Here is a 26,537-nt window from a genome sequence, read left to right on the forward strand (position 1 = left end):
AATCTCTTAAAACAAACAGTAAAAATAATAAAATAAAAATATAAATGTGGATGTTTCTATAGTGTAATAAAATAAGACTGTTTCATATATTATATTTATATATTTTTAATAATAAAAATAATGATAAAAATCTCTTAAACAAACAGTAAAAATAATAAAATAAAAATGTGGATGTTTCTATAGTGTAATAAAATAAGACTATTTTATATAATATATTTATATATTTTTAATAATAAAAATAATAATATAAATCTCTTAAACAAACAGTAAAAATAAATAAAATAAAAATATAAATGTGGATGTTTCTACAGTGTAATAAAATAAGACTGTTTCATATATTATATTTATATATTTTTAATAAAAATAGTGAGATAAATCTCTTAAAACAAACATTAAAAATAATAAAATAAAAATATAAATGTGGATGTTTCTATAGTGTAATAAAATAAGACTGTTTCATATATTATATTTATATATTTTTAATAATAAAAATAGTGAGATAAATCTCTTAAAACAAACAGTAAAAATAATAAAATAAAAATGTGGATGTTTCTACAGTGTAATAAAATAAGACTATTTTATATAATATATTTATATATTTTTAATAATAAAAATAGTGATATAAATCTCTTAAACAAACAGTAAAAATAATAAAATAAAAATATAAATGTGGATGTTTCTACAGTGTAATAAAATAAGACTATTTTATATAATATATTTATATATTTTTAATAATAAAAATAATAATATAAATCTCTAAAACAAACAGTAAAAATGAATAAAATAAAAATGTAAACATGGATGTTTCCGGTGCAGCGCGCGCCTCCCTCTGCCGGGCAGAACGTAAACAGGAGATGACGTAAAGCGGCGGAAAGTGTCGGAAAGACCCGAGCCTCAGCGGACTGCTTTACGGTAAAAACGGCTTCGTGTGTTTGACTGAAAACAACAAAGACAGAAAGCTGCTCTCACGGTTATTAAAGTATATTTGAGTTAAACAGTGATTATTATTATTAATATTATTAATATTTACGACTCTCTGTTGTCGTGTGCGCCGGGACTGTCGTCATGGAAACAGGTTTGAAGCTTTTATTTGACGCTACTTTGATTTTCTGGTGTGAAACTACGACGCGTTCATTTGTAGTCATATAAAAACTATTAAACATTAAATCACTGTGTTTATTTTCACATAAACACATTAAACATTTAAATCACTGTGTTTGTATTCACATAAACACATTAAACATTTAAATAAAGGTATTTGATTAAAGGTTCGTACGTTCACAGCAGATGTTAGGACGCCATTTTGTTTTTATGGCGTTTTCTCTCTAACGGGATTTTAATGATAAATAAACAGAAGCAGTGAAATAATAATGTTTTTATTGTTAATATTATAAATATTCAGCTGTCAGCAGCTGAAGAAGAGTTTGACTTTGACTTTGATAAAGTGCAAGAACCCGGACTTTGCAACATAAAGTCTTAAATGATTTTAATAACATATATTTATGATTTTTCCTGATTTATGTATGGTATTTATACTGTAGTTTTTAATGATTTTTGAATAATATATATTTTTATGATTTTTTAATAATATATAGTATTAATAATGTATTTTTTTAATGATTTCTGAACAATGTAGTTTCTAGGATTTTTAATGATTTTTAATATCTTTTTTTATAATTTTATGATTTTTTAATATATTTTTTATTATGTTTTAATATACTTTTAATGTTTTTTTAATGATTTTTCTAATAATTCTTTACCAAAGGTTTGAAAACTGCCTGAAAAGTATTTAAATAGGATGAAAAGTGTCCAAACGTTCATATTACTGAGTGAACTCTGTGTGTGTGAACAAAGATGGCGTCAGAAGCACGTTGTGTTGAACTGTTGTTGTTGTTGTTGTGTGTGTTGAACCCTTGTTGTTGTTGTGTGTGTTGAACCCTTGTTGTTGTGTGTGTTGAACCCTTGTTGTTATTGTTGTGTGTTGAACCCTTGTTGTTGTTGTGTGTGTTGAACCCTTGTTGTGTGTGTTGAACCCTTGTTGTTGTTGTGTGTGTTGAACCCTTGTTGTTGTTGGTGTGTGTTGAACCCTTGTTGTTGTTGGTGTGTGTTGAACCCTTGTTGTTGTTGTGTGTTGAACCCTTGTTGTTGTTGTTGTTGTTGTTGTGTGTGTTGAACCCTTGTTGTTGTGTGTGTTGAACCCTTGTTGTTGTGTGTGGTGAACCCTTGTTGTTGTGTGTGTGTTGAACTGTTGTTGTTGTGTGTGTTTAACCCTTGTTGTTGTTGTGTGTGTTGAACCCTTGTTGTTGTGTGTGTTGAACCCTTGTTGTTATTGTTGTGTGTTGAACCCTTGTTGTTGTTGTTGTGTGTGTTGAACCCTTGTTGTTGTTGTGTGTGTTGAACCCTTGTTGTGTGTGTTGAACCCTTGTTGTTGTTGTGTGTGTTGAACCCTTGTTGTTGTTGTGTGTGTTGAACCCATGTTGTTGTTGGTGTGTGTTGAACCCTTGTTGTTGTTGTGTGTGTGTGTTGAACCCTTGTTGTTGTTGTGTGTGTTGAACCCTTGTTGTTGTTGTGTGTGTTGAACCCTTGTTGTTGTGTGTGTTGAACCCTTGTTGTTGTTGTGTGTGTTGAACCCTTGTTGTTGTTGTGTGTGTTGAACCCTTGTTGTTGTGTGTTGAACCCTTGTTGTTGTGTGTGTTGAACCCTTGTTGTTGTTGTATGTGTTGAACCCTTGTTGTTGTTGTTGTTGTGTGTTGAACCCTTGTTGTTGTGTGTGTTGAACCCTTGTTGTTGTTGTTGTTGTGTGTTGAACTCTTGTTGTTGTGTGTTTTGAACCCTTGTTGTTGTGTGTTGAACCCTTGTTGTTGTTGTGTGTGTTGATGCCTTGTTGTTGTGTGTGTTGAACCCTTGTTGTTGTGTGTGTTGAACCCTTGTTGTTGTTGTGTGTGTTGAACCCTTGTTGTTGTTGTGTGTGTTGAACCCTTGTTGTTGTGTGTGTTGAACCCTTGTTGTTGTTGTTGTGTGTTGAACCCCTGTTGTTGTTGTGTGTGTTGAACCCTTGTTGTTGTGTGTGTTGAACCCTTGTTGTTGTGTGTTTGTCGTCGTCAGAGGAACAGGCCAGGAACCGTTTCCAGTCGGAGCTGGAGTTCATCCAGTGTTTGGCCAACCCCAACTACCTCAACTGTGAGTGGCCCCTGCACCAGCTCCTCTCATAGTAAAGTCCATTACAGTGGATTAACAAAGTCAATGTTTGTTTAGTTTATAATCAAATGTCCGAACACGGTGAAAAATGTCTATTAATGTTAAAAATATTGGTGTGTGACCTGTGTGTGTGTGTGTGTGTGTGTGTGTGTGCGTGCGCAGTTTTAGCTCAGAGGGGTTTCCTGAGGGAGCGCCCGTTCATCAACTACCTGAAGTACCTGCTGTACTGGAAGGAGCCCGAGTACGCCAAATTCCTCAAGTGAGACTAAAGTGTGTGTCTGTCTGTGGACGTGGGCGGGCTGTCCCTTCAGGCCCAGAGAGTGTGTGTGTGTAACCCCTGTGTGTGGGCTGTCCCATCAGGCCCAGAGAGTGTGTGTGTGTAACCCGTGTGTGTGTGTGCAGGTACCCCCACTGCCTGCACATGCTGGAGCTGCTGCAGTACGAGCACTTCAGGAAGGAGCTGGTGAACGCTCAGTGCACCAAGTTCATCGACGAGCAGCAGCTGCTGCACTGGCAGCACTACTCCAGGAAACGCACGCGTCTGCAGCAGGCGCTGGCCGAGCAGCAGCAGCCGCAGCAGCAGGCGCCGCCGCACGGCAACGCCACCGCCAAGTGACCACGACGGCGTCAGCGGAGGAGGGCCGAGTGTAGGGGCGTCAGAGCTCCAAGAGGCCGGCGTCCATGTTTGAGTTAGATTTGACGTCTGTGACGAGGATCTGAGTCGGACATTTAAGGTGAAACTGTGGCGATCAGCTGATGATAGATGATACACGCACGCTCCGTCCGTCCTCCTGACGGCAACAATCAGAGAACCACGACGTTTTAGGTCAAAAATAATCATCACAGCCTGAGAAACAACTCTGAATTTACAAGAAAACTCTTTAATATTCTCTGAGATCTGAACTCAAAATCATGTTTTTGTTAAAGGAACACCGTCGTCACAGCTCGCCGTGCGTCGTGGCGTGACAAGCGGAGGACGTCCTCGTGACCTTTTTATTCCCATTTAGTAGAAAAATGAAACGCTGCAGCTTCAGCGCAGAAGCGTCCGGACGGAGACTTCCCCCTGACTTTAGCACCTGGAACCACATTTGTGACTTTATAATCTCCAAACAGACGTTTTTCCCTCTGAAATGAAGCTTTTTGGATGCTTTTCTCTCTCAAATGAAGCATTTTGGATGCTTTTCTCTCTCAAATGAAGCATTTTGGATGCTTTTCCCTCTGAAATGAAGCTTTTTGGACGCTTTTTTGATGGATCTGAGACGTGGAAAAGTCTCTGACAGGAAACGTTTCATGGTTTATTAAAACATCCAGAGGAAACACAGGATTATTCCAGACTCACTGTTTCTTTACATTTATTCCTAATTCTCCTCCTTCACCTTTCTGTTTAATAAAAGTATGAATGTGAATCTTTCCTTTGCTGGTTTAATGTTTGTGTCGACAGATCTTCACCTGAATTATTAATGTTTCCAAATAATCTGTAACATTCAGAATAACCTGCTGTGGGTCAGGATATACATTTACTACAAAATATCTTTAATATTCTGACATAAACTTACAAAAAAAACCTTAAATATTCTGAGATAAATGTATGAATCCAGGTGATTTTAAAGGGTACAGAAGGTTTGATGTAAATAGACAAAATGGTTCCTGTTTGATGGGGTTTTCAACTTAAAAGCTTTAAAAATCCCGGGAAACACAAGAAAAACATTTTAAAGTGTGTTTAAGTGAATATAATGAAGTAAAATAAATTAAAATCTGTTTAAGGTAAACGGGAGGATTACAGTTTTATTTTAAAATGTTTTATTTTAAATCTTGTATCGATGTAGCTTTTATTCTGAAGGATCGGGATGGGAAGTTGTTAGTGTTGCAGTAACCGGTTCAGCCGGTACACTCCGCCGTTGATTTACACTGTAATAGTGTAGAGAGTGATTCGAGCGCCCGGCTCTGTTGGTTCTTTGATTCCCGGTTAAACTGCCAGGACACCGGAAGAGATACACGGCGTCCGACGGCGACGACAGCAGCGCTAACGGTAACAGCTGTTTTATTGATTATTGATGATTTAATGGAGTATTTTATTTCATTAAAGTGTCTTTTTAATCAAACTGCGTGATATTAAACATCATAATTAGGGTTTTAGTTGAGAATGAGTCTTTTAATGTCCGTGTTCTTCCCGCGGTTTGACGGTTTAATGAGAAGTTGAACGGAGACTCGAAAGGTCAAAGGTCAAACCGTCGGTTAATGCTTTAAAAACGTTTATTTTAAACACTTATTACTTAAAAAAACAACGAAAACCGGAGTATTTTTATACAATATGCTCATTAATATACCGTCACTGTGGCGCCGTGTTTGTAGGTTTAAGATAATAATCACGTAGCCTTAAAAAAAATAAAAATAAATAAATCTAGGAAATAAAAGTCACAAATTTACAACAAAAAACTTTAATTTTCCTTGATTTTAAAGCATTAAAGTTACTAAAAAAACGTATTATGATTTAAATGATGATTATAAAGTCATAAGTTTAAATAAACTTTAATATTTTCTGATATAAAGTTATAAATTTTATTTTATTTTATTACAAATAAAAACACATTTATTACATTTAAAAACACATTTATTACAAATAAAAACACATTTATTACATTTAAAAGCACATTTATTACATTTAAAAACACATTTATTACAAATAAAAACACATTTATTACATTTAAAAGCACATTTATTACATTTAAAAACACATTTATTACAAATAAAAACACATTTATTACATTAAAAACACATTTATTACATTAAAAACACATTTATTACATTTAATAAGAACAAAAATAGAAAACATCAACAGAAAATAAATAAAAACACATTTATGACATTTAAAAACACATTTATTACATTTAAAAAGAACAAAAATAGAAAATAAAGCAACAGAAAACAAATAAAAACACATTTATTACATTTATAAGGACGCAGATTATCCCCCTAACCTTATATTTGATCTGATTTATGACTTTTTATTTAAATGTACGCTGTTATTGTATAATAATATTTGCCATTTGTTTGTTTTTGCAGGTGATGATGCTGCAGCGCGTGGCGGTGGTCGGTGCCGGTGCGGCGGGGCTCTGCGCGGCCCGGCACATCCTGTCCCGTCCGCACGCTTTCACCGCCCCTGTGCTGTTCGAGGCCGGCGAGCGCATCGGTGGCACCTGGTGTTACGATGAACGGGTCGGGACGCTCGACAACGGGCGGCCCGTCCACAGCAGCATGTACCGGGACCTCAGGTGTGGTTACTGGTGGTTAACGGGTTAGTTAACTGGTTAGTGTTCAGTTAACGGGTTAGTTAGACTGGTTAGTGCTCAGTTAACGGGTTAGTTAGACTGGTTAGTGTTCAGTTAGACTGGTTAGTTAGACTGGTTAGTGTTCAGTTAACGGGTTAGTTAGACTGGTTAGTGTTCAGTTAGACTGGTTAGTGTTCAGTTAGACTGGTTAGTTAGACTGGTTAGTGTTCAGTAGACTGGTTAGTTAGACTGGTTAGTGTTCAGTAGACTGGTTAGTTAGACTGGTTAGTGTTCAGTTGACTGGTTAGTGTTCAGTTAGACTGGGTAGTTAGACTGGTTAGTTAAACTGGTTAGTGTTCAGTAGACTGGTTAGTTAGACTGGTTAGTGTTCAGTTAGACTGGTTAGTGTTCAGTAGACTGGTTAGTGTTCAGTTAGACTGGTTAGTGTTCAGTAGACTGGTTAGTGTTCAGTTAGACTGGTTAGTGTTCAGTTAGACTGGTTAGTGTTCAGTTAGACTGGTTAGTGTTCAGTAGACTGGTTAGTTAGACTGGTTAGTGTTCAGTAGACTGGTTAGTTAGACTGGTTAGTGTTCAGTTAGACTGGTTAGTGTTCAGTAGACTGGTTAGTTAGACTGGTTAGTGTTCAGTAGACTGGTTAGTTAGACTGGTTAGTGTTCAGTTAGACTGGTTAGTGTTCAGTAGACTGGTTAGTGTTCAGTTAGACTGGTTAGTGTTCAGTTAGACTGGTTAGTGTTCAGTTAGACTGGTTAGTGTTCAGTTAGACTGGTTAGTGTTCAGTAGACTGGTTAGTGTTCAGTTAGACTGGTTAGTGTTCAGTTAGACTGGTTAGTGTTCAGTTAGACTGGTTAGTGTTCAGTTAGACTGGTTAGTGTTCAGTTAGACTGGTTAGTGTTCAGTTAGACTGGTTAGTGTTCAGTTAGACTGGTTAGTGTTCAGTTAGACTGGTTAGTGTTCAGTAGACTGGTTAGTGTTCAGTTAGACTGGTTAGTTAGACTGGTTAGTGTTCAGTAGACTGGTTAGTTAGACTGGTTAGTGTTCAGTAGACTGGTTAGTTAGACTGGTTAGTGTTCAGTAGACTGGTTAGTGTTCAGTAGACTGGTTAGTTAGACTGGTTAGTGTTCAGTGGTAGTGTTGTGGTCTTGTCCTGTCACTTCCTGCTCGTGGTCTAGACCCGTTTGTGTCCCCGCTCCAGGACCAACCTGCCCAAGGAGGTGATGATGTTCCCGGACTTCCCCTTCGACCCGCAGCTCAGCAGCTTCCTGCCGCACCTGGAGGTCCAGAGGTACCTGGAGCGCTACTGCCAGAGCCACGCCATCGGGCCCCACATCCGGGTGCGTCATCCCGCTGAGGGTCACACAGAACCAGGGAAATCTTTCTCTGGTCGTGGTCTTGGAAACGCCGCATTGCACTCTGGGATATTTTAGAGCAATTGACGTTATTTCCTAACATTTTAATGTTTCATCCAGGAAATCAGAATGAAAACATCTTTAATCGTCACTGTGACTGTTTTCAGTTCAACACCGCGGTGGAAAGCGTCAGGCCCGTTGTCGTGGCGGCGGACGGCGAGGACAAGAGGACGGCGTGGGAAGTGACCTCGTCTGATCCGTCGGGTGGTCAGAACACAGAAACCTTCGACGCCGTGTTGGTGTGCTCGGGGTGAGACGCTCAGAGTAAACGCCCGTCAGCAGGACGCCGCTCTGAGTTCCTTTGGACGCTGAACGTTTGCTTTGTTTTATAGGCACTTCTCCGACCCTCACGTCCCACACGTCCCAGGGATCGAGCACTTCAAAGGTACGGCAGCCTTAATAAATCACTCCTCACAAAACAAACATACATCATAAGCACGTCATACGTTTAAGCTGCGCACTGTAAATAATCTGAATCCTTCTGATCAACTGTGTTTAGGCCCCTGCTCTTACAGGAGGCTTTAAGAATAGGACGCAGTATTGGAGACTGACCGCTGACGTGCCTCCTCTGTCTGTCTGTCTGTCTATCTGTCTGTGTGTGTGTGTAGGAAAGGTCCTCCACAGTCACTCGTACCGGTGCGCCGAGCCCTTCTCCGGTCAGTCCGTGGTCGTTCTGGGAGCCAATGCTTCAGGAATAGACATTTCCTTTGAACTGGCCAAAGTTGGTGCCCAGGTAACGGACGACATATTCATTTACTGCTCCTTTGAAACAATAACGCTTTAGTTATGAAGACTGGTCTCCTCTCTTAAGTGCATCAGCAGGGTTGGTTCAGACTCTGTTACCCATCAGCCCCTCCATGAAACATGTTAGCCGTCACTTTTATGTCCAGGACGCTCTGATGTCTGTGGAAGTTTGTTTTTGACCAGGGGTCTTTTTCAGCAAATCCATCAAATAATCCGTGGAGACAGTTTTTCTGGTTGATCAACATGTTTAGAGAATCACCGGAGAGACACAAAAAGATACAAAACCACCACAAAAAGACTCAAATGCATGTTTTGGATGTGTTCAGTGCACCACCTGAGCTAATCACTGTTAGCCCTTTGGAGCCGTTAGCGTCTCCGGGCGTTCTCTAAACATGTTGATCAACCAAAAATAACGGTATCCATGGATTATTGGAGGGATTTTCAAGCCAAAAAAGACCCTGAGTCCGTTTTCACAGGACTTACGCTCCGAGGTCGGCAGCGAGCTGCACTCCTCATGTGTAAGTGTGTTCAGACTGGATGTGTCGCATCACTGGAGCATGTTTTGAATGCGTCATCTGCACGATTGGAGCGACGGTGCGAACCTGCTTATTCAACAACATTTTCTCCCGTCATATTTCCTTCTCTAGCTGCTAGCTCGCCCCTCTAGCTGGTAGCTCGCCCCTCTAGCTGCTAGCTCGCCCCGCCGCGCTGCAGCTAGCTAACTTCCGGTTGCTCGTTGGTGGGTGGCTAAATGCTAAGTTATGCTAATGCTAACCAGGGAGAACCTCAACGCTGATTGGCTGTCGCAACACAGTGGAGAGCAAATTCACCTGAAAAGTTCAATATTATCAACTCGCGCACGGAGGCGATGGAGGCGATGTCGTGTGAACTCTGTGTGTAATCTTGGCGGCCGTCACATCCAGTCTGAACTCGCTGTAACAGCTGACAACAGTGGCCTCTCACCTCACAGCGTGTTCAGAGTACATGAATGATCCAGGAGAAGCCGCTCTGAGTGTCTTTGTCCCTCTGCAGGTGACTCTGAGTCACGCCGGCCCTCGTCTCACCTGTCCTCTCCCCGCTGGGATCCAACAGTCCAGTCCAGTGGTGGCGGTCCAGGAGGACGGCAGCATCGTCCTCCAGGTAACTGACGTCTCCCAGCACTCATCAAATGTCTTATTCTGCGCTCACGTTGACTCAGGTCGGCGCCTCGGCTGCTTTAAATGAGGAATTATTGATCTTAAAGAGGACGTGTCGTGCATCTCCGTCCTGCCCTTAAATGTTGTTTTAATGTTTTCTAGTCACGTTAAATAAAAACAGAGGGTCAGATAAAGACGTGTGGGTCGGCTTTGCTCAGCTCTCAATGCTAGTGATCGCTCACTATTCATTCATCTCATCTCATCTCATCTTCATCCGCTTATCTCCACACTGGCCTGGGAACGCCTCAGGATCCCCCAGTTAGAGCGGGTTAATGTGGCCCGGGAAAGGGAAGTTTGGGGTCCCCTGCTAAAGCTGCTGCCCCCACGACCTGACTATTTATTCAATTCAATTTAATTTACATTTTTATAAAACTACTGATGTTGTGTTTGAGTAACAGTGATAACAGAGAGGAGAGAGTTTTGCAGAAGCTCAGAGTAAAGGTGTGTTTTAAAGATCCGATCATGTAAACGTGTCGTAGTTGACCTGGAAACAGCAGAACAGAGCGTCTTTCTTTAAAGTCCATTCAAAGATTCTGATTTTTCTGATTCACTTTAATGTTCCACTGAAAAACACGTTTGATGTTTCTGTGTTCAGATTAAAGTGGAAATGAATCTGCGACAAAACAACAACAAGTGCAGACGTCACTCTGACATTTAAACTCTTTAAAACAAAGTGTCTGGAGCTCGTTTTAGTCGTGTGGATGTTTGAACAGTTTGTCATTTCCCAGGACGGCTGCGTGAGCGATGCCGACGCGCTGATGTTCTGCACTGGGTACAACTTCAGCTTCCCGTTCCTGGACGCGCCTCAGCTGGGTCTGCACATCGAGGACCACATGATGTCTCCCCTGTACCGCTTCATGATGCCGCCGTCCTTCCCCTCGCTCTTCTTCATCGGCTTCTGCAAACTCGTCTGTCCCTTCCCCAACTTCAACTGCCAGGTGGGTGGAGGGACGCTCTCTTATCTGTTTCACGTCAGTGACGAGGGCTGGAGCGGCGTTACCTGACCCCGGGTCAGTTAACACGGGTTCATCCCTGCGTCGACTTCACGCTACAAACCTTTGATGTTCCGTACGTTTTTTCCACAGCTGAGGCCTCGTTTATAAAACCGTGCGTAGAATCCTTCACAAAAACATTGTTTCTGCACAAAACCGTAAAAGTGCTGCTCAAAAAAACTGCACGCGCACATTCACACGCAGTCTTTCCTTTTATAGATACGGATAAATTCCCTCCTGCGGTGATGATCTCCGCTCAGTGTCGTCTCACTTTTCCTCCATAAATGACACATGTTAAATATCTATGGACGCGGTGTTAATGAGCACGTTACAGTGACTGACGAGAGGAAAATGACACATGTTAAATATCTATGGACGCGGTGTTAATGAGCACGTTACAGTGACTGACGAGAGGAAAATGACACATGTTAAATATCTATGGACGCGGTGTTAATGAGCACGTTACAGTGACTGACGAGAGGAAAATGACACATGTTAAATATCTATGGACGCGGTGTTAATGAGCACGTTACAGTGACTGATGAGAGGAAAATGACACATGTTAAATATCTATGGACGCGGTGTTAATGAGCACGTTACAGTGACTGACGAGAGGAAAATGACACATGTTAAATATCTATGGACGCGGTGTTAATGAGCACGTTACAGTGACTGACGAGAGGAAAATGACACATGTTAAATATCTATGGACGCGGTGTTAATGAGCACGTTACAGTGACTGACGAGAGGAAAAACACAGAAGAAGGTGGAGGAAGAAAGTTCTCTGAGGAGGAAATGAAGCTTTACGGAGGTGCAGCTCCGCAAAAACGTGTTTGGAAGAATCAGTCGAGACATTTCAAATAAATATAAACAGATGGAAACGTGTCACGTGAACTCCACCTTTATTATCTGTAAGGAAACATTAGCTCATTCATATATAAAATATCTATTTAAAAACAGAATAATATCGTTTATAATATAATGTTTCAGGTCTGAACGTGTTTATATGAAGACGATTTTTCCGTCTTTCCGTCTCATCAGGGTCAAAAGTTACTGAGAACAGATGAACGTCATCATTTCATAGATTAAAAATATTATTGTATCAAACTAAATTTACCTTTTCAGTTCTTTTCCCAACGTGGTCCAAACGGACGCACCTGCTGACGTAAGCGGTTCTAAACTTCAGTTAAACTTGTTAAAAACATCTAAACTTACTAATTCATTCAAACTGCATCTTAACTGACGCCAACAGTGTCGTCCTGTGTTAGTGAAGCCTCTCCGCGACTACAGCTGGACTTTAAACAGTCAAATACGTTTATTTACAGTTAATGTGTCTGTGTTTTTTCTGCTGACTCCAAAAAACTTTGCTGGAGCTCGACTCACAGGTGAGAGGAACACGCACGCTTCTCCGCAAATCACTTTTCTAGTGTGTCACCGCAGAGTTCTGCCCGTCTACGCGAGGGTTCTGTGCTCAGCGAGCTTCATACATGAGGACCAAGCTTGCTCCAATGCTGGGGCTCATGTTTAAACCTGTCTCCTGTAGTTAAAGTGCTGATAAACGTTATTTGTAGAGCAGCTGTTTGGTGCTTTACTGAATTGTTCACACAGGTGGATGAAAAGTTAGCAAACAAAAACACTAAAGTTCAATAAAACAGTCAAACTTCTGCCATTTAAATCAACTTTAGAATCGTGTCGCACGGACGAACCCGAGCCGTGGTTAAGTCCACTCTCTCTCTTCAGGTCCAGTTCGCTCTGGCCGTGTTGGACGGCTCCGTCACTTTGCCGCCTCGGGCCCAGATGGAGGACGAGGTCCGACGAGAGCAGCAGGAGAAGCTGGAGCGTGGAGTCCAGCGGCGCCACCTGCTGAAATTGGACCAGGACCAGTGGGAGTACTGCCAAACGCTGGCTCACTGCGCCGGCTTCCCCCCGCTGCCGCCCGTCACACGCAGCCTGTACGAGGAGGTTTTTCATCAGCGCAAAGCTCACCCCGAAAACTACCGGAGGTCCAACTACAGGCTGACGAGCGACACCCAGTGGGAGCTGGTCGACGCAGAAACGACGGTGAAAGGTTCATCAGCAGGTGTTCTGAGTGCAAACCTCTCTGACAGCAGCTTCACGAGAGAAGACAAACACGTCTAAAGCTCAGCTCACGAGACACAGGTGTGAAAACAGCACGTTAATAAGCATCACCACTGCAACGATCAGAGACCAAGTGTTTTTTAATTGTTAGATACATTTAGGACCAAATATCTGCAGCACTCAGAACATTCCCATCAGCCTCTGCTGGAGGATTAGCATGCTAACATGCTAAAGCGAGACGCTAAGCCTCAAAGAAACCATCATGTTACCGTTGTTTTCATTAGTAATTCACTGAAAGCAGCGCTGAGCCTAAAGCATGTGGACAGCAGCTGCTCTGGTGCAGGGAGACGGGATTCAAACATTTCTATATTATAGAAACAAATGTACAAAAATATAATAACGGCGTCGGGGAGCAGCGCTACGATATGATGCTTCCTTTCTACCGCCACTCAAACTCACGCGTGAACACTCCAAAAGAAAGTCTGCGTTTACGTTTCCTCTACATCGTGAACACAGAGCGCTCCGGGTTCGCTTTGCCTTTTGTGCGTTGGCCCTCCCGGCTTGCCGTAGACGGTAACACCAGCGAGACTCATGGACAAAGAGACGTCGGATGAAGAAAAGTTGCACTTTACGCATGAGTTTAACGGTGATTAAGCCATAAATACAGAAATAATGAAATGATTTAAAGAGCAGAAGTTAAAAACGAAGCTTTGGGGTTTAAACGACGTGTTCATCCATCAGACCTGTGTTTGTATCTGTGCACGCCGCTCGATTCTTTCTCTGCGCTGCACAGAACTTTTGTTTTGTTCTTGAAATAAAAAACATGTCGGGGAAACTCTTCGTCTTAGTCTCGTGTGTCGAGCTGCAACTTTATACAGAGTTCTATATGATGTGATCGAGACAAATTCAACCGAACACGGTTGGGTCCAAAAGCACCGACGCCAGCGAACCAAAGCGTGACGGGACACGACCTGGACTTCCACGACAGCGACGCGTGTGAACAGAGACGTTTCATGCCGGGCCGAGGTTTCACTGCTTCTTCTGTAAACCTTTGTCTTCTGCGTGACGTAGCCGCCGCTGCTGTCTGCTCTTTATATATTTACGACTTTAATCTCAGAACGTTTAAGTTTGTTTCACGTACTTTTATGATTTTAATCTCAGGGAATATCCAAGTTTTTAAATTGTATTATTACGACTTTGAACTCAAATAATATCCAATCATTTATTTTGTATATTTACGATTCTAGTCTCAGAGAATATCCAATAAATATCTAATAAATTTACCACTTTAATCTCAGGGAATATGCATTTGTTTCTTGTTTTCTGCGTGACGTCGCCCTCGCTGCTGCTGTTGTGGTTGAAACCATCCACGATGATCTTAAACGTGTCTGACGCCGCGTCGACTGGAGCGACACTGTGAGAGGAGCAGGTGTTGATCTGTGTGACTCCCTGACGAAGGACATTCAGATAAAGGCATTTTAATGGTTTAACAGGGAAAAATATGTTTTTCTTCTTGCAAATTCACGACTTTACTCTCAGAGATTATCCAAGTTTTTAAGTTGTATTATTACGACTTTATCCTCAAACAATGTCCAATTCTTTTCTTCTATATTTACCATTTTAATCTCAGAGAATATCCTTTTTTGTCATACATTTGCGACTTTAATCTCAGAATAATCAAGTTTTTTTCTCGTATATTAACGACTTTAATTTCAGGGAATATCCAAGTTTGTTTGTCGTATTATTACGACTTTTTTCTCGCATAATATCCAATTTTTTTCTTGCATATTTACCATTTAAATCTCACAGAATATCCAAGAAAAGAAAAGCAGATAACTGAGTAAACTGTGTTTCGGTGTGCGGTCAAACAACAAAGAGAGTAAAGCCTGGAGTGTTGGACGGATCCGTGCTCTGCAGACGTGTGATTAATCATTCCTGACGCCAGCGGATCCTCACGTTAACCATGAACGAGGCCGGGACACAGAGCGACACAGAGCGACACAGAGCGCTGATGTCAACAACACACTTTAATCCACATTTTCACCAACAAACATCAAAATACACCAAAACAGAGAGAGAGAGGGTCTGACGTCACAGACTGACCTGAGCTTAAAAACAACAACAACAGGAAGCGTCCATGTTGTTTCTGTGCAGGAAGTTCATTCAGACACAAACACTAAAGACACGTGACTGAAGGTTCGTTAATGCTCGACAGGACGGGGTCGGATCCAACGCCACAGGGTCAAAGGTCGGAACATTTCATAAGTTTAAAAAGTCCCGTGGACGGAAGTGAGCCTTTGTTTCATTTCTTTGCCACAGAGTCTGTTAAACTGAGTTATTGATTCAATCAGGGGCACAAAGTTATTATTGTGATTCATAACGTGAGAGATTCAAAGACACAAATCTATGAGACAACGTTTGAGTCATGGAGTGAATTATTAATAACAAGGGCAGCTGCTCTTTATCTCAAACTCTACTTCCTCGTTCGTCCATTTCTCAGCATCTCGTATCAAATACTTTGAAACTGGAAGAAAGAGAGACAGTCGCTGAGGGGAGAGTTTCCCGATCCATCACTGTAACGTGGTTAAGGCTCATTTCTGCTCCACGTTAGAGACGGACACAGAAAAGTGGCGTGAACATCAGGAGCGAGCGAGTCATCGAAGCCCCGACGGACGTCCTGAAACACTGACAGAGACGTTGGTCGTGGAATTCTCCGTCCACACTCTGGGACGTCTTTAGTGTCTCACAGACCACCACCGTCTACAACGCTGCCGCCATTTTGACTCAGGACGCTTCTCTCCTCCATCGCCTCCATCTTTGTTGGGGTCAAACTTTACTGGAGGAACTTTTGAATGTGAGCGACGCCCTCTAGAGGAAGTTTGGATCAACGTCCGTTCAACGTAAAGGAGCAGGAACGCAAGAGGACAGAGACGAGGAGAACCAGGAGAACACACGTCTCTGTTCACACACGGAGCAGGAACCAGGAGAACGCACGTCTCTGTTCACACACGGAGCAGGAACCAGGAGAACGCACGTCTGTGTTCACACACGGAGCAGGAACCAGGAGAACGCACGTCTGTGTTCACACACGGAGCAGGAACCAGGAGAACGCACGTCTGTGTTCACACACGGAGCAGGAACCAGGAGAACACACGTCTGTGTTCACACACGGAGCAGGAACCAGGAGAACACACGTCTGTGTTCACACACGGAGCAGGAACCAGGAGAACGCACGTCTGTGTTCACACGCGGAGCAGGAACCAGGAGAACGCACGTCTGTGTTCACACACGGAGCAGGAACCAGGAGAACACACGTCTGTGTTCACACACGGAGCAGGAACCAGGAGAACACACATCTGTGTTCACACACGGAGCAGGAACCAGGAGAACGCACATCTGTGTTCACACACGGAGCAGGAACGAGGCTTTATTCTAATATAAACATGTCAGAGTTGATTTCATAGATACGTTGTAGCGCAGAGTCTTTTAAATCAGACCTCCACAGAGAGGAACATGTTAGCGTCTGGATCCTCACTGAAAAAGTCCTGGAACATAATCTAAAGAGTGAGAACCGTGTTTAGATCCAAACCCGGGTATCACAGTTCCGTTGACACCATCCAGCTCCAAGAACCTTCTAGAAGATGACCCTTGAAGACTTGGACTCGTTTTCCATGTGCACCACCCTTTCAATCTTCTCCGCCGCCTCCTGGTCGTCCTCTGCCACGCCCTCTTTCTTCAGGATCTTCAGAGGCCACCAGAGGGACCCGTTGCGGCGTTCCCGGCGCACGGTGTGTTCTGCCGGCCAGCAGCAGGGGGTGCCCTTGTCCCCCGTCAGGAAGTAGAGGAGGGCGTTGAGCCAGGCGTTGCAGGAGGCCAGCGGCCGGGTGACCTTGTAGCAGATGGAGACGGTCTTCATGACGGTGCAGCTGCCGAGCTGCCCCCGCCGCAGGAGCAGGAACAGCGTCCGGGTCACGTGGAACGGCAGGAAGCAGAGCGCAAACAGCAGCGTGATGGTCACGATGGTCTTAATGGATTTCCGCCGCCGCCGGATGTAGTGCGAGTACTGCGACCCGGAGATGGAGACGGAGGTTCTCTCCCGATCCCTTGCTCCGTCTGTCCCCCCGTCTCCCACCGGACCGTCCTCCCCGCCCTCTATCGAGCTAGGAGGGGAGCGCAGAGTCTGAAATATCGTCCTGACCACCTGAGAGTAGCACCAGGCGATGATGACGAAGGGCACGAAGAAGCCCAGCAGGTGGAGGACGATGCCGTACGGGACGTAGTCGGCGAACTCCTTATCGGTGGCGTCGTCCCAGCAGTTCATGTATCCCCCCTCGTCCTCCGACTGAGATCCGGTAATGTTGCCGCCTTCACTCGCCCCTCCAGCTCCGACCAGCCCGCCACCTCCTCGCCTCACGTATCCGGTCTGGGCGAACCTGAAGATGGGGCAGGTGAGGATGAAGACCACGGCCCACACCAGCGCACACGTGCCCTTCACCACCCGCTTGCTCTCCAGAGTGATGGTCCTCATTGGATGGCAGATCCCCAGGTACCTGCGAACGGACGGCGACAGGTGAGTGTTTCCAGAGAAGAAAGTCACAGATTTATGAGTTTGAAAAGTAGCAAATAATAATCTCAAGATGACTTTTTGTATCCTTTTGTGATGTTTATGTGCATTTAAGGCAATAAAGTTAAAGAAAAGTAGCAAATCTACGGGAAAAGAGTCGCAGATTTATGAGATTTAGATAAAATAAGAAGTTAGACTTTAGTTTAAAAACATTAAATGAACTCTAAACATTACACCACCATTTAAATGGACTGCGCCTTTCTAGTCTTCTGACTACTCACGGTGCTTTCACAGTGTTTGTCACATTCACCCGTTCACACAGTTCACATTCACACTGATGCAGTGGACATCTACAGACCATCTATTCTAACCATTCACATCACATTCACACACATTTTCACACCCATGTGCAGCACAAAGAGCAATTCAGGGTTCAGTGTCTTGCCCAAGGACACTTCGACATGTGGACCGGGGGAGGTGGGGATCGAACTGCCAATCTCTCGAATGGAGGACGATCCACTCTGACCTTGAGCCACGGTAGATTTGTGGGTTAATCAGAAAGTGTGATAGAATGGTGACACAGTTTTCTGATGCCGACCTCCTGAACCGAACCTTTCTGACCCGTATGACCTCTGATTAGAGCGGTTCAAGGTAAAAGCTCAAATCAGGAAACATTCTAGTCAAAAGGATCGTTTTCTTAACTCCTCAGAGGTGAAACCAGCCGTGGCGTGTCTCCGCGGCGTCCTACCTGTGCACAGAGATGCAGGTGAGGAAGAAGATGGAGCAGTAGAGGTTGAAGTAGAAGAGGAAGCGGACGAGGCGGCACATGAAGTCCCCGAACACCCAGCGGTCCCTCAGCACGTAGCTCGCCACCAGGAAGGGCAGCGACAGACCGTACATCAGGTCGGTGGTGGCCAGGTTCACCATGTAGATCAGCGAGGTGTTCCAGCGACGCCCGGCGCCGCTGCCGCCACCACCACCGCAGCGGCAGGAGCGCAGCAGCACCACGGAGTTGAGGGTGAGGCTGAAGAGGAAGGTTAGCGAGTAGCAGACGGGCAGGAAGACGTACTTGTAGGATTCGTCGATGCTGCAGGACGCCGCGGGGAGGGACGAGGCGGGCAGGGTGCCGGAGGTGTTGGGGTGGTTGCTCGCCGCTGCGGCCGCCACCAAACCCACATCTGGAGTGACGTTGGAGACTTGGCTCAGGCCCATGGTGAACCGCAGACGGCTATTTCTGGCACAGCTGGAGGGTTTCAGGTTCCTCTGGCGTCATCTCGGCTCCTTCAGGTCCCAGAGGTTTCCTTCATTCGTCCTTCCTCCGATTGATCGACCTCTTTATCTCTCCGTCTCTCCGTCTTATCTCTCTCCGTCTAATCTCTGTCCGTCCTCGCCGTGGTCTGACCCGTGTCTGAAGGAGTTCCTGTGACACAGAGGGAAAAGAAAAGAGTCATTAGTTTGGAAAAAACCTCGTTCACAATGTACCGCCGGCGTTTCTGCTGATGAAGACTTCGTTTCGCTCAATTAGCTCCTCAATCATTAACGCAGCCTTTCCGGAAACCTCTCTGCGCTCAGGTCTCTTCCAGCCGCCGGAGCGTTTGGTTCAGGGTTTAAATGGTCAAATCATGTCACAACCGGAGCCGCTGGTGTTGAAACATCCGACGCATTGACGCCTTTTAAAGAGTGGAGACTGTTCCAGGCTGTTCTGACTGGACTCGTCTTAACGAAGACGCGTCTCTTTAGGAAAAGAAAACAATAAAAGACACAATTTGAAAAATCACAACATTCTTGAAAGCATGCCAGACGCTGTGGGGCCGGTTCCAGACCAGCAAAGAGTCCTGAAGCAGTTTTCCTGCCCGAGATCCGGTTCTCTGTGGAAACAGGAAGAACCTGTTGAAGACCAGGAAGCTGCTCTGAGCCTCTAATGTCAGAGAGTCTGCGTTTGATCAGGATAGAAGATTCTGGACGCTTCTCCAGCCCCAGGACTCGGTTGTAAAGTGTAATTCCAGTTTAAAACCCCCAGGGTGTTGAGTGGTTAGCTCGGGGCGGCACGGTGAAGGCATTCAAAGGTCTTTTTTAACCACTAATGCTGCTGAGAATAACAGCAAACCTCTGCAGCAGCATGAGAAGAGTCCCTACACACACAACGAAGCGTCATCAGCGTAGTTAGTGAAGCCAGAGTTTATTAAAGAGTGTTTTAAAGACTTACCTACTGGCCCCTGTACCAGCTCCTCTCATAGTAAAGTCCATTACAGTGGAAGGAGCCCGTTGGTGCTTTGTTTTGTGTGTAGGGACTCTTCTCATGCTGCTGCAGAGGTTTGCTGTTATTTTCAGCAGCATTAGTGGTTAAAAAAGACCTTTGAATGCCTTCACCGTGCTGCCCCGAGCTAATCACTGTTAGCCACGTCCGGCTGTTAGCATCTCTCCTGGATTTCTACCTTAACAGTTGTTATTTATCAGCATTAACCTGAGTGATGAAATACAACACGTCTTCTTTGTGGCGTCCGCGTTAAAGCTAGTGGTCGTCCCAACCCTGGAGCGTCCCGCGGAGCACCTGAACGCACCAGGGAAACCGGTTTGAGTCATTTGAACCGGACTAAAGACGTTCCCCCAGTTGTGTGCGAAGAGCGCGTCAGAGCGGCCTGGATCGGTCGCACCTACCGTCTTGTCTCTCAGTTCCTCTCTGACCTTCAGCTGCTCTGTGAATAATTGATGCGCGCTCGTTGAGTCAGAACCGCAGGTTTGAAACCCAACCCAGGGACTGCAGAGGAGCAGGCGGCGCTCGCTGCAGAGGAGCAGGCGGCGCTCGCTGCAGCCTCTGACAGGACGCTGCGGCTCCTTCAGCAGCTGAGGATTAACTCATTAAAAACACGTCTTTATTTTTAGATTTCACTCCAGATTAAAGTTCGTCATGTGAACCTGAGTCACTTTTGCACGGCTGCAAACACTAAAGGCTGCTCACACGACACTCATGCACGCCGCCTTCCATCTTTCTCTGTCTTTCTTTCTTTCTTTCTTTTTTTCAAACAAGTAGAAAAATTAAACCAAAGGAGAAAAACTGCGTTTGATGAAATTAATCTGAATAATAATCTTTAATAAACATTTCAAACACAAACAAACATGAAGCTGGTGTTTAACGATCGTGACCCGTCACATGAAGCTGCTGCAGCGCCACCTAGAGTCCACCCTGACCCCAGATCTGCACACGTGCACCCTGACCCCAGATCTGCACACGTGCACCCAGACCCCAGATCTGCACACGTGCACCCTGACCCCAGATCTGCACACGTCCACCCAGACCCCAGATCTGCACACGTGCACCCTGACCCCAGATCTGCACACGTCCACCCAGACCCCAGATCTGCACACGTGCACCCTGACCCCAGATCTGCACAAGTGCACCCTGACCCCAGATCTGCACACGTCCACACTGACCCCAGATCTGCACACGTGCACCCTGACCCCAGATCTGCACACGTGCACCCTGACCCCAGATCTGCACACGTCCACACTGACCCCAGATCTGCACACGTGCACCCTGACCCCAGATCTGCACACCTGCACCCTGACCCCAGATCTGCACACCTGCACCCAGACCCCAGATCTGCACACCTGCACCCAGACCCCAGATCTGCACATCTTCAGTGATAAAAACATATTTATATTATTATTAATGTTTAATATTCTGCTGAGTCATGGAGAAGTTTCAGTTCAAAGTCCATAAACAGAACAGTGAAAAGAACGGTCGACGTAAATAAATAAATAAATAAATGAACGTGTTAAATCTCAGCTGCTCGTGAGTGAATCTCATCTTTCACAGACGTTTGTGCATCATTTTCATAAACAGACTCTGCTGGGATTTGATTTATTTATGTTCACGTTGTTTAATTCTTTTTTTACATCAGTTCAGATTAAATTAACCTGTGATCTGAAACCAAACCAATGTTTTTAGAACACGACGTCTCCGCAGCGCCACAGATACAGAGATAGATAAATAGATACAGAGATAGATAAATAGATACAGAGATAGATAAATAGATATAGAGATAGATAAATAGATACAGAGATAGATAAATAGATACAGAGATAGATAAATAGAGATAGAGATAGATAAATAGATACAGAGATAGATAAATAGATACAGAGATAGATAAATAGATACAGAGATAGATACAGAGATAGATAAATAGATACAGAGATAGATAAATAGATATAGAGATAGATAAATAGATACAGAGATAGATAAATAGATACAGAGATAGATAAATAGATACAGAGATAGATAAATAGAGATAGAGATAGATAAATAGATACAGAGATAGATAAATAGAGATAGAGATAGATAAATAGATACAGAGATAGATAAATAGATACAGAGATAGATAAATAGATACAGAGATAGATAAATAGAGATAGAGATAGATAAATAGATACAGAGATAGATAAATAGATACAGAGATAGATAAATAGATACAGAGATAGATAAATAGAGATAGAGATAGATAAATAGATACAGAGATAGATAAATAGATACAGAGATAGATAAATAGATACAGAGATAGATAAATAGATATAGAGATGGATAAATAGAGATACATAGATATATATATATATAGATATATAAATGTAGATCTCTGAAGCCTTTGTCAGATAATCTCTGATCGATGACTCAGCATTAAACGTGTAACTCTGTAATCTGAGCAGATTTAATCTCTGACTGTCGTTTGAATCAAAGTGTTTATTAATAAATCTCTGACCTGCTGCTGCGACGCTGCTCCACCTTCATCCTCCCCCTCTCTGTCTCTGAGCGCTCTGCTCCTCCTCCTCCCTCCATCATCAGCTCCTCCTCCTCCTCCTCCCTCCATCATCAGCTCCTCCTCCTCCTGTTCCCTCCATCATCAGCTCCTCCTCCTCCTGTTCCCTCCATCATCAGCTCGTCCTCCTGTTCCCTCCATCATCAGCTCCTCCTCCTGTTCCCTCCATCATCAGCTCTTCCTCCTCCTCCTGTTCCCTCCATCATCAGCTCTTCCTCCTCCTCCTGTTCCCTCCATCATCTGCTCCTCCTCCTCCTCCTGTTCCCTCCATCATCAGCTCCTCCTCCTCCTCCCTCCATCATCATCAGCTCCTCCTCCTCCTGTTCCCTCCATCATCAGCTCTTCCTCCTCCTCCTGTTCCCTCCATCATCAGCTCCTCCTCCTCCTCCTGTTCCCTCCATCATCAGCTCCTCCTCCCTCCATCATCTGCTCCTCCTCCTCCTCCTGTTCCCTCCATCATCAGCTCCTCCTCCTGTTCCCTCCATCATCAGCTCCTCCTCCTGTTCCCTCCATCATCAGCTCCTCCTCCTCCTCCTGTTCCCTCCATCATCAGCTCCTCCTCCCTCCATCATCTGCTCCTCCTCCTCCTCCTGTTCCCTCCATCATCTGCTCCTCCTCCTCCTCCTGTTCCCTCCATCATCAGCTCCTCCTCCTGTTCCCTCCATCATCAGCTCCTCCTCCTGTTCCCTCCATCATCAGCTCCTCCTCCTCCTCCTGTTCCCTCCATCATCAGCTCCTCCTCCCTCCATCATCTGCTCCTCCTCCTCCTCCTGTTCCCTCCATCATCAGCTCCTCCTCCTGTTCCCTCCATCATCATCAGCTCCTCCTCCTCCTGTTCCCTCCATCATCAGCTCCTCCTCCTGTTCCCTCCATCATCAGCTCCTCCTCCTGTTCCCTCCATCATCATCATCAGCTCCTTCTCCTCCTGTTCCCTCCATCATCATCAGCTCCTCCTCCTGTTCCCTCCATCATCATCATCAGCTCCTCCTCCTCCTGTTCCCTCCATCCTCATCAGCTCCTCCTCCTCCTGTTCCCTCCATCATCAGCTCCTCCTCCTCCTGTTCCCTCCATCATCAGCTCCTCCTCCTGTTCCCTCCATCATCAGCTCCTCCTCCTGTTCCCTCCATCATCAGCTCCTCCTCCTCCTGTTCCCTCCATCATCAGCTCCTCCTCCTGTTCCCTCCATCATCATCAGCTCCTCCTCCTCCTCTTCCTCCTCCTCCTGTTCCCTCCATCATCATCAGCTCCTCCTCCTCCTGTTCCCTCCATCATCATCAGCTCCTTCTCCTCCTGTTCCCTCCATCATCAGCTCCTCCTCCTCCTGTTCCCTCCATCATCAGCTCCTCCTCCTCCTGTTCCCTCCATCATCAGCTCCTCCTCCTCCTGTTCCCTCCATCATCAGCTCCTCCTCCTCCTGTTCCCTCCATCATCTGCTCCTCCTCCTGTTCCCTCCATCATCATCAGCTCCTCCTCCTGTTCCCTCCATCATCATCAGCTCCTCCTCCTGTTCCCTCCATCATCTGCTCCTCCTCCTCCTGTTCCCTCCATCATCACCAGCTTCTCCTCCTCCTGTTCCCTCCATCATCATCAGCTCCTCCTCCCTCTCTTCCTCCTCCTCCTGTACCCTCCATCATCAGCTCCTCCTTCTGTTCCCTCCATCATCAGCTCCTCCTCCTGTTCCCTCCATCATCAGCTCCTCCTCCTCCTCTTCCCTCCATCAGCTCCTCCTCCTGTTCCCTCCATCATCATCAGCTCCTCTTCCTCCTCTTCCTCCTCCTTCTGTTCCCTCCGTCATCATCAGCTCCTCCTCCTCCTCTTCCTCCTCCTTCTGTTCCCTCCATCATCATCAGCTCCTCTTCCTCTTCTTACTCCTCCTGCTCCTCCTCCTTTTCTTCCTTCTCCTCCTCCTCTTCTCCTCCTCTCCTCCTCCATCTCTTCCCCCCTCCTCCTACTCCTGTTCTTCCTCTTCCTCCTCCCCCTCTTCCTCCTCCTCTTCTCCTCCTCTTCTCCTCCTCTTCCTCCTCCTCCTCCCCCTCCTCCTCCTCCTCTCCTCCTCCTCATCCCTCCATCATCCCCGTGTTTGAACATGTGCTGAAGCGTGAGTTTGATCAAACACGGCGACACAATCGAAGGTCGCACGGCGTCGGAGGAATGAGTCAATACGGCATCGAACCCGTGTGACGTCGTTCAAACACTGCTGCAAATAAAGAGGAGAGAGTTCTCTACACTTAACAGTCATCTACACTTAACAGTCATCTACACTTAACTGTCATCTACACTTAACAGTCATCTACACTTAACTGTCATCTACACTTAACAGCCATTTACACTTAACAGTCATTTACACTAAACTGTCATCTACACTTAACAGCCATTTACACTTAACAGTCATTTACACTTAACTGTCATCTACACTTAACAGTCATCTACACTTAACTGTCATCTACACTTAACAGTCATTTACACTAAACTGTCATCTACACTTAACAGCCATTTACACTTAACAGCCATTTGCACTTAACAGTCCTCTAAACCTTTAAGGTATCAGCTTTAACGGTCGACACTAAACAGTCGTCTACACTTAACAGTCATCTACACTTTTAAGGTATTAGCTTCAACAGTCTACACTTAACAGTCATCGACACTTAACAGTCATCTAAACTTAACAGTAATCTAAACCTTTAAGGTATCAGCTGTAACAGTCTACACTTAACAGTCATCTAAACTTAACAATCATCTTAACTTAACAGTCATCTAAACTCAACAGTCCTCCAAACTTAACAGTCATAAATGTTGATTTTAACAAACTGACACAATAAAAGACGCCAAAACCAAAGTTAGAGACCATTAAAGTGTATTTCAGAGTTAATGTTTTTACACTTAAACACTTAAAAAAAAATGTTTCAAATAAATCTGTAAAAACTTAAAGGTTTAAACGTTTGAATTCTTTGTTACGTTAAATGTTTAAATTCGTACGTTTGAGAATAAAAAGTGACGTTTGTTTCCTTCAACGTGAAAACAACAGAACTTATTTATTTGAAATTATTATTGTTTAAGTTAACGAATAAACGGTCCTTAAAAACTTTTATAAACACATGGAAACAAAAAAGCATCATTTAACAGTCGTCTAAACTTAACCGTCTCCTTTAGTGGTCTAAACTTAACCGTCTCCTTTAGTGGTCTAAACTTAACCGTCTCCTTTAGAGACTAAACTTAACCGTCTCCTTTAGAGACTAAACTTAACCGTCTCCTTTAGTCGTCTAAACTTAACCGTCTCCTTTAGTGACTAAACTTAACCGTCTCCTTTAGAGACTAAACTTAACCGTCTCCTTTAGAGACTAAACTTAACCGTCTCCTTTAGAGACTAAACTTAACCGTCTCCTTTAGAGACTAAACTTAACCGTCTCCTTTAGTCGTCTAAACTTAACCGTCTCCTTTAGTGTCTAAACTTAACGGTCTTCTTTAGTGGTCTAAACTTAACGGTCTCCTTTAGTGTCTAAACTTAACGGTCTCCTTTAGTGTCTAAACTTAACCGTCTCCTTTAGTGACTAAACTTAACCGTCTCCTTTAGTCGTCTAAACTTAACCGTCTCCTTTAGTCGTCTAAACTTAACCGTCTCCTTTAGAGACTAAACTTAACGGTCTCCTTTAGTCGTCTAAACTTAACCGTCTCCTTTAGTGTCTAAACTTAACCGTCTCCTTTAGTGGTCTTAACTTAACGGTCTCCTTTAGTGTCTAAACTTAACCGTCACCTTTAGTGTCTAAACTTAACCGTCTCCTTTAGTGGTCTTAACTTAACGGTCTCCTTTAGTGTCTAAACTTAACCGTCTCCTTTAGTGACTACACTTAACGGTCTCCTTTAGTGGTCTAAAGTAACAGAATCAGTGGATTTTCCCTTTAACAGTAAACAAAAACGTTAAAGTTAAATAAATATTTTTACACTTTTACAGGAAACTGAACTTTAACCTTTAAACTTTAACCATTAAACTCAAACTGAGCTGAGACTCAGTTTCATCAATAAAGTGAAGTTTAAGTGTAAAATCCTCCTCCAGGGTCTTTGTCTGCACTTAACCCTCAGTAACCATGGAGACAGTTTTTATTAAGGTAGAAATCCAGGAGAGATGCTAACAGCCGGACGTGGCTAACAGTGGTTAGCTCGGGGCAGCACGGAGAAGGCATTCAAAGGTCTTTTTTAGGTGTTTCTGCACGAAAGATTAGCGTTACAATCTTACGACTTTTCCGCCCAAATTTTACCACT

At 44.2% G+C, this 26,537-nt stretch overlaps 4 protein-coding genes across 4 annotated transcripts in view; 2 read left to right on the forward strand and 2 right to left on the reverse strand.

Moving 5' to 3' along the window:
* Positions 1 to 918: 918 nt before the first annotated feature.
* Positions 919 to 4,596, forward strand: med31 (mediator complex subunit 31). Its single transcript, XM_083926980.1, has 4 exons — positions 919 to 1,075; positions 3,106 to 3,180; positions 3,361 to 3,457; positions 3,601 to 4,596. Exons 1-4 carry the CDS (start codon positions 1,066 to 1,068, stop codon positions 3,812 to 3,814), a joined length of 396 nt encoding a protein of 131 aa, XP_083783106.1. The 5' UTR covers positions 919 to 1,065; the 3' UTR covers positions 3,815 to 4,596.
* Positions 4,597 to 5,199: 603 nt separating this feature from the next.
* On the forward strand, positions 5,200 to 13,593 carry LOC310956654 (uncharacterized protein). Its single transcript, XM_083926965.1, has 9 exons — positions 5,200 to 5,227; positions 6,262 to 6,470; positions 7,681 to 7,819; positions 8,002 to 8,144; positions 8,227 to 8,279; positions 8,503 to 8,627; positions 9,671 to 9,778; positions 10,563 to 10,772; positions 12,567 to 13,593. The coding sequence occupies exons 2-9, from the start codon at positions 6,265 to 6,267 to the stop codon at positions 12,963 to 12,965; spliced, it is 1,383 nt and encodes a 460-aa protein (XP_083783091.1). The 5' UTR covers positions 5,200 to 5,227; positions 6,262 to 6,264; the 3' UTR covers positions 12,966 to 13,593.
* Positions 13,594 to 16,422: 2,829 nt separating this feature from the next.
* LOC310956656 (P2Y purinoceptor 3) lies at positions 16,423 to 18,866 on the reverse strand. The gene is made up of 2 exons (XM_083926967.1): positions 18,218 to 18,866; positions 16,423 to 17,455 (listed from the first exon to the last, which is right to left on the reverse strand). Exons 1-2 carry the CDS (start codon positions 18,679 to 18,681, stop codon positions 16,540 to 16,542), a joined length of 1,380 nt encoding a protein of 459 aa, XP_083783093.1. The 5' UTR covers positions 18,682 to 18,866; the 3' UTR covers positions 16,423 to 16,539.
* Positions 18,867 to 25,265: 6,399 nt separating this feature from the next.
* LOC310956846 (schwannomin-interacting protein 1-like) overlaps positions 25,266 to 26,537 on the reverse strand; it is a gene marked incomplete at its 5' end in the record, with an annotated part of 4,197 nt that continues 2,925 nt past the window's right edge. The window contains one exon of the mRNA XM_083927221.1: positions 25,266 to 26,537. This exon is cut by the window's right edge and continues 621 nt beyond it.

The sequence above is a fragment of the Echiichthys vipera genome (genome assembly GCF_963691815.1).
Source record: "Echiichthys vipera genome assembly, chromosome: 14".
Taxonomy (NCBI): domain Eukaryota; kingdom Metazoa; phylum Chordata; class Actinopteri; order Perciformes; family Trachinidae; genus Echiichthys; species Echiichthys vipera.

Coding starts and splice junctions, on each gene's coding strand:
- LOC310956654 (XM_083926965.1), top strand. CDS start 6,265: ATGATGCTGCAGCGCGTGGCGGTGGTCGGTGCCGGTGCGGCGGGGCTC. Junction 8,280..8,502: donor AGGGATCGAGCACTTCAAAG/GTACGGCAGCCT, acceptor GTGTGTGTGTAG/GAAAGGTCCTCCACAGTCAC. Junction 8,628..9,670: donor TGGCCAAAGTTGGTGCCCAG/GTAACGGACGAC, acceptor GTCCCTCTGCAG/GTGACTCTGAGTCACGCCGG.
- med31 (XM_083926980.1), top strand. Junction 3,181..3,360: donor CAACCCCAACTACCTCAACT/GTGAGTGGCCCC, acceptor GTGCGTGCGCAG/TTTTAGCTCAGAGGGGTTTC. Junction 3,458..3,600: donor GAGTACGCCAAATTCCTCAA/GTGAGACTAAAG, acceptor GTGTGTGTGCAG/GTACCCCCACTGCCTGCACA.
- LOC310956656 (XM_083926967.1), bottom strand. CDS start 18,681: ATGGGCCTGAGCCAAGTCTCCAACGTCACTCCAGATGTGGGTTTGGTG. Junction 17,456..18,217: donor ACCTGCATCTCTGTGCACAG/GTAGGACGCCGC, acceptor GTCCGTTCGCAG/GTACCTGGGGATCTGCCATC.